Raw genomic sequence first — 14319 nt, forward strand, 5'->3', positions numbered from 1 at the left:
TCCCTTCAGTCTTTGTCATAAATCACGTTATCCAATAGCTTCATTCATCTCAACCCAGCTACTGTAATCTGTGATCCGGCTCCGCATGGAATGTCAACACAGAGAGTTGACAGTTGGCTTCTAATATTAGCTTTGCTTGTTTCTAGATATTTGCAGATCCATTGCTTGTCTTTTCCAGGATCTTCTTAAGACATTGAAATGGAACTGATTCATCTGTAGTTTCCAGGATCAATTTCCCCCCTTTTTGAAGATTAGAATCGGATCAGCTCTTTTCCAGGCCTCTAGTAGTTGATCAGTTGTGCTATTTTTTTTTCCTTTTGAAATTGAGGCAAAATTTTACGACCTTGCCACATTTGTTAAGTGCAATTGATAAGTTAGTTAACTAATAAATTAAAGCCTCGGTGGCACAGTGGTTAGAGTGCAGTACTGCAGGCTACTTCTGCTGACTGCTGGCTGACTGCAATCTGGCAAATTGTATCTCACCAGTCTCAAGGTTGACTCAGCCTTCCATCCTTCCCAGGTGGGTAAAAGGAGGACCCAGATTGTTGGGGGGGGGGCAACACGCTGACTCTGTAAACCACTTAAGAGAGGGTTGTACAGCACTGGGAAATAATATTAGCAGTGCTAAGTGCTGTTGCTAACTGGTTGTTAAGTGAATCTGGCTTCCCCATTGTTTTCTTTTGTCAGAAGGTCGCAAAAGAGGATCACATGACCCTGGGACACAGCAAAGGTCACAAATATGAACCAGTTGCCAAGCATCTGGATTTTGATCTCATGGTCATGGGGATGCTGCAACAGTCGTTAAGTGTGAAAAACAGTTATAAGTCACATTGTTTCAGTGCCATTATAACTTTGAATGGTCACTAAATGATCTCTTGTAAGTCAAGGACTATTTGTATGTAAAAGTATCTCTTTTGGGAGGAGGGGAGTAGAATAAACAAAAACCAATGACAAATAGGGTGCATTCCGTTATGTGGTGTTTTTTAATTTAAGCAACGGACTACCTCAAGCTATACATTTATAAGCTCATCTCCTCCATCATTATACCCAATAAAACAGTAAAACATTTTACTTGAAAATTATTCTAAACTTTTAAAAATAGCTGAATTTACAAATTAAATCCCGAACATTTGGATAAATTATACATATCTTCCAATCTGCACTCACTACAGCATTTTTAAAATTCACTCAGGAACCCAGTGTCTCTTTTTATAACTCACATATTTACAGTCTTTCTTGATACCGTTGTTACAATTCTCTTACGTAGCTTTCAAGGATCACAGACATATTTAAAATGTATTTAGCAGCATTATCAAATTAGATTAAAAAGAAAGGAAACCTTTAGAACATGAGATTAAAAGCACTCCATGTGGAAAAAACAAAAACAAGGTCTTTCTCTATGAATACTGCGGTAGGCCGAAGCCCTAATAAAATGTTAATTCGACAGCATTTTAGGTTTTAGTCCTGAGCACGGAGTAGACATAAGCTGCGCTACTTTGGTCAATAAAAGTACAGGGTTATGTAACATTCATTGTTAGCAGATTACAGGATGCTTCCAGGTTTTTATTATGCAACTTTCTCCTGCCTCAACAATTTACCAAGATGAAATCCAGACACTCCTAGATTTTGAATTTCCAGTCATCCCACATTTTCCCACCGTGACCTGCCATCTTTTTCTTTGAATGGAAAATAAAGTTAAGGAAGTTTTATTAGTTGCACGATTTCTTTTGATTTATAATGTCAGTTTGGAAACAGTGACCGTCAAGAACAAGTAATCTCTTCCAGTTTATTGACACTCCAGTCTTAATATTTCATACAGCAGCAAAATTCAAGTAAACGTATTAGGAAACACCCCCCCCCCCCTCCATTCTCTTCTGTTAAAGGCTTTGGAAATGAGATAAAATATAGCGGTATATTTTTGGATAATTGTGAAGTTTCATTTCACAGAAGGGTCAATGTGAGGTACAATGTAGGACAGCTTCACATTCTAGGTTACAGTTTTTCAGACCACCATTCGAGGTCACAGATATCCAGTTTGATTTTGCCAAGTCTCATTGATACAGACACACATTAAGCCATTATAGGTTAGAACAAGCAGTCACACAACCCCAGACAAAGATATATAAAACCAACATTTGGAACGCAGTATACATAAGGCAGCTCTTAAGGGCAGCAGTTTCTAGCAGAATACGAATGCCTAAGAGTAGAACAATTAACAATTCTTTCAGGTACTACCATTTGCCTATAAATGCAGAGCAACTTCAGTGAGGGCAAAAGCTTATCGTCAGACGTTGAGATGTTCTAGTGATGCAACTCTTCTTCAGTTACTGGCAATATCTTCACTTGTATCTCCTGGATCAGAGAGCTGCCCATCTAGACTGCTGGGAACTTTCCAGATTTTCACTGTTCGATCACTGTAAAACATGATTAACATTTAAAAGGGGTGAAAAGGAAACATTAATGAACTGTTCGATTAAATGAAGCTGACCTCTGATTAGGAGAGATTATTGTTCTTTATAAAGTAATTACTCATACAGTACAGCAACAAGTCTTCTCCACTGGAATAACTTTTTCCTTAATGAGATATTTTTTATAGAAAAGGAACCATCTCAACAAGTGCCAATTTATAAATGGGCACAAATGGGAGTTAATACTGTTTTGGCCTCCATGGTTTGTTTTCCAAAAGTGGGGGATTATTAAGCCATATTAGTGTTGTGTCCCGCAAGCAGAGCTGGCAGCAGATTCAGACAGTGAGGAGGTTGGGGAGGAACATGGGCCAGTCCTGGAGTCTGGGGAAGGCTCTGATGAGGGCTCTGTGTCGGAGGCAGAGAGGGGGCCAGGGCCGTATGCCAGTTACCAGCTGCCTTTAGAGTCAGACATCAGTGAGGCAGACGAACAGCAGGAGCCTGTTCCCAGTGTGCGCATGCACAGAATTGCCAGACGAAGGCAACAGCTAAAGAACAGGGGTCGACTTGGGAGTAAGGCCACAGGTGGACGATGAATCCCAGAGGAAATAAAATAAAAGAGGAGCAAAAGGGGAGCGGAGTTTGCAGGAGACAATTAGTTTGCTTAATTGGTTCATGACTCTCTGAGACTCCTTGCCAAGTTTTCCAGATATCAGCCTGGCAGCTCTCCAAGCCAGATAAGGTCTGTGACTGTAAATCCTCCCTTGAAAGACTTTGCTGGATGTGAATGAGCAGGATTCACAGTACATTAATAAAAGGGTTTTTTTATTGGGACAAGGAGTTTGCTTCATGCTCTTGGGAACCCAAGGTCAGAACAATTAGGGGAACATCAAATATGCAGACAAATTTCTAAATTTTGGATTTATTGAAAAAGCTGTAAGACCCATACTGAGTATGTTTATACTTTGTATAATTATCTGTATCGTCACTTCATACAGGAGTGTATATAATCAGAATACTAGGCAATTTATTATGCTCATTATTTTATTTCTTTGTTAAAATGTATTGTAAAAAAAGGGCTCATGTTTCACCTGAATGATAATACTTTGAATTAATTCCAGAAATAAAGCATAGGTAGCCTTCAACTTACAACTATAATTGGGACTACGATTTCCACTGCTAATTGATGTGACTGTCGAGGCCATCACAATCCCTTTGGTCTGAGTTTCCATCAATGAACCCCATGGTCATTAGTGAAGCAAACCTCTTGCTAGCTTCCCACAATCTAAGTCAGCTGGCAGGAAGTTGCAGGTCCCAGGGCCAGTAGGTATGTAAAAGACTGTTACTGAGTGATGAAGGAAGTGAGGGGAATCAGGAGGGTGCATGGAGGTGGAAGGGTGTATAAAGGTGCACAACAGGCAGGGATCGGAAAGGGTGCAAACGGAGTAGCTGGGGAGAGTGCACAGATGCGGGAGACTTACCTCAGCAATTTGCAACCTCCCCTGCTGTCTTCCCCACTGACCTTCTGGGGAAGACGAAAGGGAAGGTTACAAATGGCGATTGTGGGTATTTGGCGTGCTTGGCAACCAGTCATTAGGTGCAAATGGGTTGCCAAGCGCCCACATCACAATCCTGTAACTATGGGGATGCTAGAATGGCTGTAACTCCAAGGACTAGTTGTAACCACATTTATTCAACGCCATCGTAATTTAAACAGTTGCTGAATGAATGACCATAAGTTGAGGTCTACCCATATAACTACAGAACATAAAACATACATCCCTTCGGCCGATTCGCTCACACAGAGAGGGACTCCTCCGGGTGCCGTCCACTAGGCTGTGCCAGTGGGCGACGCCCAGGGGAAGGGCCTTCTCTGTGATGGGCCCGACCCTCTGGAATGACCTTCCCCCTGACATTAGAATGACTACGGACCTCCGCTCCTTCCGCCGGAAACTCAAAACCCACCTGTTTCATCTAGCCGGCCTGGCCTAATTCCAGCTTTCCCTCCTCAGTTTGTATTTTTAAATTTTATGGTTTGGTTTTAAGGTTTAAGTTTTTAATTCTTATAAATTTGTACAGGGGATATTTAATTCAATTTTAGTTATGTATATTATCGAGTGTATGGTTTTTAAATTTGTACCTGTACACCGCCCCGAGTCCCTTCGGGGAGAGGGGGCGGTCTAGAAGTTTAATAAATTAAATTAAATTAAATTAAAACAAATAACTCACTCAGATGCAGTAAAAATCTGGCTGGAGTTGGAGCAGATGGCATTGATAGGACTATCGTGTCCTTTTAGTTCACTGATTGGGGCGAACGTGTCTCCATTCCAGAGCTTCAGAATGCCTCCTCGGCAGCCGCTCAATAGCACGGAGGAATCAGGAACGACACCAAGAGCGCAAACCCAATCCTTATGAGCATTAGGAACTTGCTGAAAAGAAAACCACAAGTTGAGGCAGAAAAACGTCAATACCTGTAACTAGGGACAAAACCGTTCCAGAAAATATGAACTGGACAATAAAAGATGTGTAAACCAAAATAATGTGCGTTCTATTACAGATATTCCTCAATGTATGAGCACAACTGAGACCAGAACATCTGTTGTTAAACAAGGCAGTTGTTAAGTAAGTTGTGCACAATTTTATGACCCTTTTTGCCATGGTTGTTATGCTAATCGCCGCAGTCAATTGAATCATGTGGTCATTGAGTGAACCTGGTTTCCCCCATTGACTTCCCCAGTGTTCAAGTCTATCAAGATCCTTCTGAATCTTGAGCCTATCTTTTAAACTGTTGACTATTCCCCCCAAGTTGGTGTTGTCTGCAAATTTGATGAATTTCTCTTCTATCCCTTTATCTTATCAGTGGGTCTCAACCTTCCTAATGCCGCAACCCTTTAATACAGTTCCTCATGATGTGGTGACCCCCAACCATAAAATTATTTTATGTTTTCCGTATTTTTTTGAAAATATGTGTTTTCTGATGGTCTTAGGCGACCCGTGAAAGGGTCGCTCGACCCCCAAAGGGGTCCTGACCCACAGGTTGAGAACCACTGATCTACATCATTTATGAACCTTGGGTTACCCAACTGCATGCATGCTTCCTCCATGCAGAGGTGGTTCCATTGAGGGCTACATGTTGAATGTAGCTGGTCAGCCAATAATGGTCTGGTGGCAGTGATGGCTTCCGGATCCCATTGCAACCGGTACGGTGCAACGGGGCCGGGCATCCATCACATGCACGCCTGCAACACGTGCATGCGTGCTTACCACCCATGACGCTCCAGCTGCTCGGCAGAGCGTTGCACAGGCACTGTATGCTCCATGCGCGGAAGCCCCGATCGGCTCAAATACAAGTAAGGAGGGCGGGTGGGCCCTCCGGAGCACGGTACTGGAACTGTACCTGGTGCTCCCAGCAGACACCAGTACACCCGTACTACCGCTGTCTGGTGGATAGTACTGTCTATCCCACATTGTTTTATCTTACCAAGAAATAGGTTGTGGTCTACTTTGTCAAATGCCTTACTAAAGCATGCATAAACCATACTCATACCTAAACTACTAATGAGGTTACTTTGTCAAAGAATGCAATAAGGTGTGTCTGGCATGATCTTTTTTTGACAAACCCATGTTGGCTTTTAGTTATAATTTTTCTAATAACAATTGTGGCAATAGTTCTTATATCATAATGCCTTCTGTGTTTTAATATTACCTGAATTAGATCTTTTTGAGCCAAGTCCCATTTTTTAATTCCATTGTCTCTGGATCCACTAAAAAGGTTGTCACCCATAATAGTCAGGGCTTCAATGCCATCATAATGAGGAGGTTCAAAGTTGTGTGTAGGGCTTACAGTTCCAAGAGCTCCTTCAGTTATATCGAACATCTGGAATAGAAGAATACACTTTTATATCTGCAGAATTATTTTGGCTAGCAATTAAGCAAACATGTATGAGGAAATGCATCCTGCCACGCATTGCGTTTTCGCCCTCCCCGCCCCCCCAAAACACTCTGCAGGACAAAAACGGGCACATTTTTGGCAAAAACGTGACATGCGGTGACACACGGAGGCCAAAATCTATTTTTGTTCTTGTTTTCCTCCTGTAAATTTAGGTGCATCTTACAGTCCGAAAAATATGGTGTGTGTGTGGATAGATGGATGGGTGGACACAGACACACACATGAAATGGGTTGCTATATAAATTTGAAGAATGAATGCATGAGAGAATCTATCTGAAGATTTTTCAATGCAAATAGGGAATTCCTACTTTTCATTCATAAATGTGCTCAGAAAATGTCAGTTTGACCAGCCTTTCAACTGTAAAAGACAGATTAATAATACATTCCACTCCACTGAATTCCATAAACTGATGTTTAAATAGTTTCATACGGGACTGAAGTGTCTCTCCAAAACTCATAAGGAGAGAAACAGAGGAAGTTCATTCCTGAAGTTTACTTTCATATTATGATTGTTTTTTAAAAATGCATGAGAGATTACCTTTATATAATGGTCCTTGGAGCCAGTAATGATGAGGTCTTGTCCATTAGAAATGCGATCTACTGTGAGACACATAACTGGGCCCAAGTGACCAGTTAGTTTTCCTGTAGACTGAAATCTAGAAGAATAGCAAAAGATAATACTTCAGAGACGTAAAATAGCTTAATTATTTCAAAATCAAACAAATTACCTGAACTAATCCTTTTTCAAAACTATACTAATATTAGGCCGGTGTAAATCATCGAACAAGGGTAACATCCGTCTGGATCGAAAGTATTTGTTGAAGATGAGTACACTTCTCACAACCTGCTTTGAGAAATTCTTGGCCTTCCCCTGAGTATCTGCAGGCACCAAATATATTTCCACAAGAATAGCTGCTAAATCATTTAATATGTTTACTTGGAGGTAAAGGTACAGTTGGTAAACTTGGCCTGCACCTCAGCAGATACTTTTTGGGTATATGAAGGAATGGTGCTTTTAAGAGAAAAATCAAGCATTTTAACTCATATATATAGTGACTACACAAACTCTATTTTAAAGGATTGTCTTTTACTTCAGAAAATTGTCCCTTAGATTTATTTTTTGAAAATTCACTTCTGTACTTTATTCGTGTGGAAAAAATGGAAACAGAATTTATCTTTCTAAAATAAATTCCCTTAGATTTATTTTTCGAAAACTCACTTCTGTACTTTATTCATATGAAAAATATGGAAACAGAATTGTCTTTCTAAAATAAATTCCTAGATTTATTTTTCGAAAACTCACTTCTGTCCGATATTCATGTGAAAAATATGAAAACAGAATTGTATTTCTAAAATAAATTCCCTTAGATTTATTTTTCAAAAATTCACTTTATTCACTTCTGTACCTTATTCATGTGAAAAAAATGGAAAAGGAATTTGTCTTTCTAAAATAAATTTAAATATTCTGTTTTTTACATAATTTTATCAGACTATGCATCTTTCTTGGCTTTGAATTTTCCCCTTTGTAAAAGGACACACTTTTCTCTTTGTAAAGAAAAATAAAGGACAAACCATACCCTTACATATAGTCACCATACTCGTATATTGTCACTATAGTCACTAAAGTCATACATTGCAATTGCATTTGCAATTCAAGGCTTGTGCTGTGAGAAGAAATGATGATATATCAGGGTACCCACTACAAATATTTAATGAACCCTGATAGTGACTAGTCCTAGTTTTTTTGGCCCGCCCGTGGCCAGCGAAGTTAGCAGAGGAGTTGGACAGTGTGGAGGTTGGGGAGGAACATAGGCCAGTCCTGGGGGCTGAGGAAAGCTCAAATGAGGGCTCTGCATCAGAAGTGAGGCAGAAGAACAGCTGGAGCCTGTTCCCAGTGTGTGCATGCGCAGAGTTGCCAGAAGACAAGAACTACTAAGAAGGCAGGGTCGCCTTAAGAGTAGAGCCACAACTTGGGAGGTGATTGGCCCCTCCTCAGAGGAAACAAAAGAGGAACGAATGGGGAGTGGGATTTTGCAGGAAACAATTCATTCAGTCGGTCTGGAAAGTTCTCTTTGGGATTATAAGAGAGCAAAAGTTTTGCTTTGCCCTGTGTTTGGAAACTAGTTATCTGGCAGCGCTCTAAATGAGATAAGGTTCGTGTTGATAAACATTCCTCTGAAAGACTGCTTGCTAAAGCCTTGCTGACTGTGAATGAAAGAAATTCACAGCCATGTAAATAAAAGAGTTTTGTCGGGACTGAGACTTTGCTTCTTGCTTTCTAAGGAAACCTGGGTCAGAACACTGGCTTCCAAACTGAAAAAAATTGAGTGCAGATTACGCCAATTCATTTGGGCACCAAGAACTGCTATGCTCAAGCATGGTCAGTAAATAATTTGGAAACATTACCTCTTCAGGTCCCACATTCTGACCACGTTTCCTGCAGCTGCATATAGAAAAGTGCCTGTTGGATTTAAGGCAATCTGATTGATCTGGTTCTCACCAGCTGGAATCGTAACAGTTCTATTGGTGTTTCCAGCGCAAGCATCCCCTGGCATTGTCTGGCCTGAAGATCTTCATTTTAGAAGGGAAAAGAACAAAACAAGACAAGATTAGATTAGATTTTTTTTTTTTAAAAAAAAGAAAAGAATGTGTTCTAATGTTATCTGTCCATTGCTGAACACAATAAGATGATGGGTGGATCCACATTGTTTCAAAATGGAAAGCTTACAATTTATTTATTTAATTAACACATTTATGTAGCTGCCTATGTCACTAAAAGTGACTTTGGAAAGTATACAAGCAATAATGAAAGCAATATCACAACTAGCCCAGAAGTGTTCTTGTGTGAGATTTGGATGCATTCTCCTATGATCTTATTTTATATTTCATATTGTTTTAAGGATTATTTAAGATTTGTTTTATTGCACGCCACCTAGTGCACCAATGAGAGAGCAGCTATATACATTTGATTAAAAAATATGAAAAATAAAATATATTTAATCACACATCTTGCTAACGTTGAGTGTTCTAATCAGGCAGGCACTGAGGCCCAATTTAATGTGAATTGATTCTCTTTTCCCTTTGAGATAAGGTAAAGGTAAAGGTTCCCCTTGCACATATGTGCTAGTTGTTCCTGATTCTAGGGGGCGGTGCTCATCTCCGTTTCAAAGCCGAAGAGCCAGCGCTGTCCAAAGAGATCCCCGTGGTCATGTGGCCGGAATGACTAAATGCCAAAGGCGCATGGAGCGCTGTTACCTTCCCACCAAAGGTGGTTCCTGTTTTTCTACTTGCATTTTTACATGCTTTCGAACTGCTAGGTTGGCAGAAGCTGGGACAAGTAATGGGAACTCACTCCATTACGCAGCACTAGGGATTCAAACCGTTGAACTGCCAATCTTTCTGATCAATAAGCTCAGTGTCTTAGCCACTGAGCCACCGCATTCCTTTGAGATAGAAGTGGACTAATTTAGTGGCTTCCTCCATGATCTGGGATGCCCTGAACTCTCTAGTTTAAAAGACGAACAATGTTTCAGGCAGAATCAAGACCAGCTCCCTTGGCTTTGAGAAGACTTTCAAAATGTACTCGGATTCAGAGGCTGATGCAGTATAAGGAAAATCGGAAGAAAAATTACATGCTTCTCTTTTTACAACTTAAATCAATTTGTCACCTTTGTTTACAGTGTTTGATTTAGAGCTCCTTGCCAACAAAAATTTGGTTTTCTTTTCTCATACTGCATCAAGGCTTTAGTTTTCCTTAGACTGCATATACCTTACAAGTAATTTTTCAATTTGCCAGCTTAGAGAGATTTACCCAAAAGTTAAAAGAAAACAAAATAGTTCTTTTTGAGCCTGTATATTCTGCATAATTATAATTGTCTTGGCACTTACTGCAAAATCTATTAATGTTGCAAGTGTCAGGTTTCCGAAAAATGCCCTAATTAACTTATGAGATCCAACCCTGGCCAAAGGTATGTGCAGAATCTGCTCCCCCCTTCCGCCCATGGCAACTCGATAAGAGGCATGGAAGTGCATTGCAAGTTGATAGTAAGTTTATGGTTTTGCTATTTAGAGTCTCAACTTACGTTAGTGTTCGGATACATTTAGCAGAATCGCGGATGTCCCACACCTTAATATAAGATGTTGAGACTGTGAACACCAAACTAGTATAATTACAGTATTTTACAGAAACAACATTGTTAGGATGACCACTCAGAGACATGATTTCCTGTCCGGTAACCAAATTCCATACTTTACAAGTGCGATCTAAAAAGAAAACAACAACAACAACAACAAATAAAACATGCTAGATTATTTTGCACAATACAGGCCTTCAGTTTATTTGTTGCTTCATAATGAATTGCTAGTTTCACAAATTACGTAAATATAAGTAAAAGATGCAAATCAATGTCTAACAATTATTATACTAACAAGTTGCTCCAAGAGTCAACTAACACTAGCAAAGGAACAAATAGGCAGCAAAAATTCTATGTAAAGAAACATTGAGAGCAGGCAATAATATTTTCAATTTAAAAAAAACAGAAAGCAGGATACTTTCTTTGGCTACAGTAGTGATGTAGTGATATTCTTAGAAAGCAAATCTGTATTCCATATCTTATAACTTATTGTTAGGTTATTGTAGTGTAGTGCACGTGAAATTCCTTTTGAAATAAAGTGAAACTTCAGTTGCTATAAAATATAATTATAGGATGTTGCAATTAAAATATCCTTTTGACATGGCTTTAGGCGTGCCACTTTGAGCACGCTTGCCATAGGTTCGCCATCACGGGTATAGAGTTTATAGAGTCCTCTAAAAGTTTCATTATCCCCGCTATTGTTATCTTGTCCTGCCAAAACCTTAGGCTGATATTTTGATGATGCTTCCCCATTATACCTCGCAGCTATTTTTTTCCCCAGCCAAATTTCACATTGCTCCAAGTTGAATCACTTTGCCCTTGAATCTTGAATTGCCAACCTACGTGCCTCCTTGATTTGACTTTCAAATCTTCCATTAAAATGTAATAAATGGATTCACACAGGCTTAAAATGTAACCTGTTATTCTTAGAACATTTCATGATCCATTGGTAATCCCTCCAATATTGAAAGCAAACTTCAGAAAGCTACATAAGACCCATGGAAAGCCAGCAAACCTTTTGATCCAGTGAAGAGAAGATCATCGGTAGAATCAACACAAAGCACAGCCTTCATATGACCTTCAGCAATATAGATACATTGAACTGGGGAGGGTCGGACACATTTTGAAGAAACTGGGTTGATTATGCCTCTAAATGGTAAAAAGAAGCATATATTAGTCATGGTGTCAAGTAATTTTTAATCTGATTTTACTATTCCAGCCACCTAGCCCTGCATTAGTGGAAATCTTTCAGGAAGATTTAGATTAAGAATACGAGCCATGGTGGTGCAGTGGTTAGAATGCAGTACTGCAGGCTATTTCTGCTGACTGCTGGCTGCCGGCAATTTGGCAGTTCGAATCGCACCACCAGGCTCAAGGTTGACTCAGCCTTCCATCCTTCTGATGTTGGTAAAATGAGGACCCAGATTGTTAGGGGCAATAGGCTGACTCTGTAAACCGCTTAAAGAGGGCTGTAAAGCACTGGGAAGCCGTATATAAGTCTAAGTGCTATTGCTATCTATGAATTTATACTCCGCTGTGGCTATGTAACAGGTCATGCTCTTTGATCAAGTGAATTTTTCCCAGCCCGTGCTTCTTCGCCAAGAGAACAGCAATGGAAAAGATTAGCTTGATCATGGACCAAAGAGTTCTGAGCAGCACACATATTTACAGATACTGTCTTCCAGCACCATGGACAGGTCCAATTACTGTCCTTAGTTAATTGCTGTTGCTTCATTAAAGAGACAGATTAAAATCTGTCAAATCAGAGTTTGAATTGCACCAAACAGGGCAGTTTCCTATATCCAGTCTATTTACTTATCCAAATCCATATTCTACGCTAAGGAAATTTAAATTATTCTCAAAAAAATATTTACTAGCATTTTTAATTATTTAAAATAATGAAGAGGAGAGGGCAAATACATTATTTCCTCATGGTGCCCTTTATCTAATCATAGCTTTTATTATGTGTGAGTACACATATGGTCATACATACATTTACACATACTTTGCCAGTTTCATTCATGATTGTACACACATATTTGGTAATGATGCTAACAAAATAATCTGCAAAGTCCCTGAATGATCTTTGGATGATTTCCCAAACAATTGATGAAAGATTTTAATTTCCCCCATTGAGCCTACAGGCAGAAGGTTCTTGGAACAAAACTTTCTCGGAAAGAGGCATGATTTAAAAGATTCTTCAACTTCCTATAGCCTTACAAACACTCAGCTCTGATCCAGAAATCCAGAAAACGGCAGTGGAAGCGCAGCAGGGGAGTTTTGAAGAAAATTACTCTATGAGCTCCTGGATCAAAGAAGCTTTTTTAGCAGAGCGGACACCACATCTACACTTGCATGAACCTCATAACAAATGAAGCAGCATTAGGTTCGGTTAGTACTTGGATTAAAGAGTGTGAAGAAATCCCAGGGCTCTAGTTTAGTGTAGAAAGCTGAAGGCAATGGCAAACCACTTCTCCACTGACACGAAGGAAATTTAATGAACTTTTTCCATGTCAAATTTGGCTCAAGGAGATCAGAGGTTTATAAACCTCTGTAAACAAGGAGATAACATTTAAAGGTTGGATTCAGGGAAAATGAGTAAGTTCAATGACGTATCAGATACATACTTCTAATCTCATATCGATCAGCAAATCACTATCCCTGAGATTATATTAAAGCAGAGCCAATAGTAGATTTTCAAGATGTGAAACCTGAAATCTAAATTATAAAGTGAAGAAGTGCAGAAGTCAATGTTCCTACACTCTGTAGACTTGCTTTGAATATATCTATAGGAGATCTGAAAGAACGTATATATTAAGATGCTAATGTATAATATATGTATATATAATAAAAGAAAAGAGTTATGTAGATTAAATTAAGTCTTAGGAAATACGAAAAATCTTTCTACTGTATAAGTTATAGATTAGAAGACTGGAATATAATTGAAGCATGTATAGTTTTATACCTGCTTAAGGAATGTAACTATAATTGTTGTACCAAGAAAAAAGCAATAAAGGCCATAGGAAAAGCATTCAAGCTATTCTATTTCTAAAAAAAAAAGGATGTTTAAATAGTAAATGGTTTAGACTTTTTGTATCTTTCAAATATAGGCCTTTTAAGTGTAAATAAAATTTTTCAGGCACATTATATATATATATGATGTGTGTGTGTGTGTGTGTGTGTGTGTGTGTATTTGTGTTACAACCCCTGGTATGCCCAAATTTATCAGCACAAATACAACACACACACACACACACACACACACACACACACACATGTATTTGTGTTACAACCCCTGGTATGCCCAAATATGGGAGGAAGCTCACTACTCCCTCTTTCTGTCCTTCGGCTACAGAAAACCATCCAGGCAGAAAACCATATTTTTTTTTTTAATGTTGCCTTTGCTATGTTTGTGTTGTATTTGTGCTGATAAATAAATACAGGGAGACTAGTATAGATCTATTTCAAGCTATTTAGCTCTCATCAGCTAGCCATACCCTTACTGGGATTTGAACCTGGGCTGTATTACATATTAGGCAGAAGTGTTCACCACTAAGCCACAGGCTCTCCTCCTTATCAGCTGAGCCAGGGAAATAGGTATGTATTTGTGTTACAACCCCTGGTATGCCCAAATATGGGAGGGAGCTCACTACTCCCCCTTTCTGTCCTTCGGCTCGTATGTGTGTGTGTGTGTGTGTGTGTGTGTGTGTGTGTTTTTGTGTATGTATGTGTGTGTGTGTGTGTGTGTGTATATATATATATATATACACATACATACATACATACATACATACATACATATATATATATGAATGATAACTAGAAAGTGA

General features: G+C 39.2%; 1 protein-coding gene across 6 annotated transcripts in view; it reads right to left on the reverse strand.

The window, feature by feature from the left end:
* Positions 1-960: 960 nt before the first annotated feature.
* KIF21A (kinesin family member 21A) overlaps positions 961-14319 on the reverse strand; it is a 98486-nt gene continuing 85127 nt past the window's right edge. For all 6 annotated transcript variants that reach the window (XM_081957716.1, XM_081957717.1, XM_081957720.1 and 3 more), the window contains 7 exons: positions 11505-11638; positions 10439-10619; positions 8763-8927; positions 6895-7012; positions 6112-6282; positions 4635-4834; positions 961-2414 (listed from right to left, as the gene is read on the reverse strand). In XM_081957716.1, coding sequence (XP_081813842.1) covers positions 2321-2414; positions 4635-4834; positions 6112-6282; positions 6895-7012; positions 8763-8927; positions 10439-10619; positions 11505-11638 — 1063 coding nt within the window. In that variant the 3' untranslated portion in view covers positions 961-2320. The remainder of the gene's footprint in view (positions 2415-4634; positions 4835-6111; positions 6283-6894; positions 7013-8762; positions 8928-10438; positions 10620-11504; positions 11639-14319) is intronic.

Source organism: Natrix helvetica, assembly GCF_964273705.1.
Source record: "Natrix helvetica genome assembly, chromosome: 6".
In the NCBI taxonomy this organism is placed as follows: Eukaryota; Metazoa; Chordata; class Lepidosauria; order Squamata; family Natricidae; genus Natrix; species Natrix helvetica.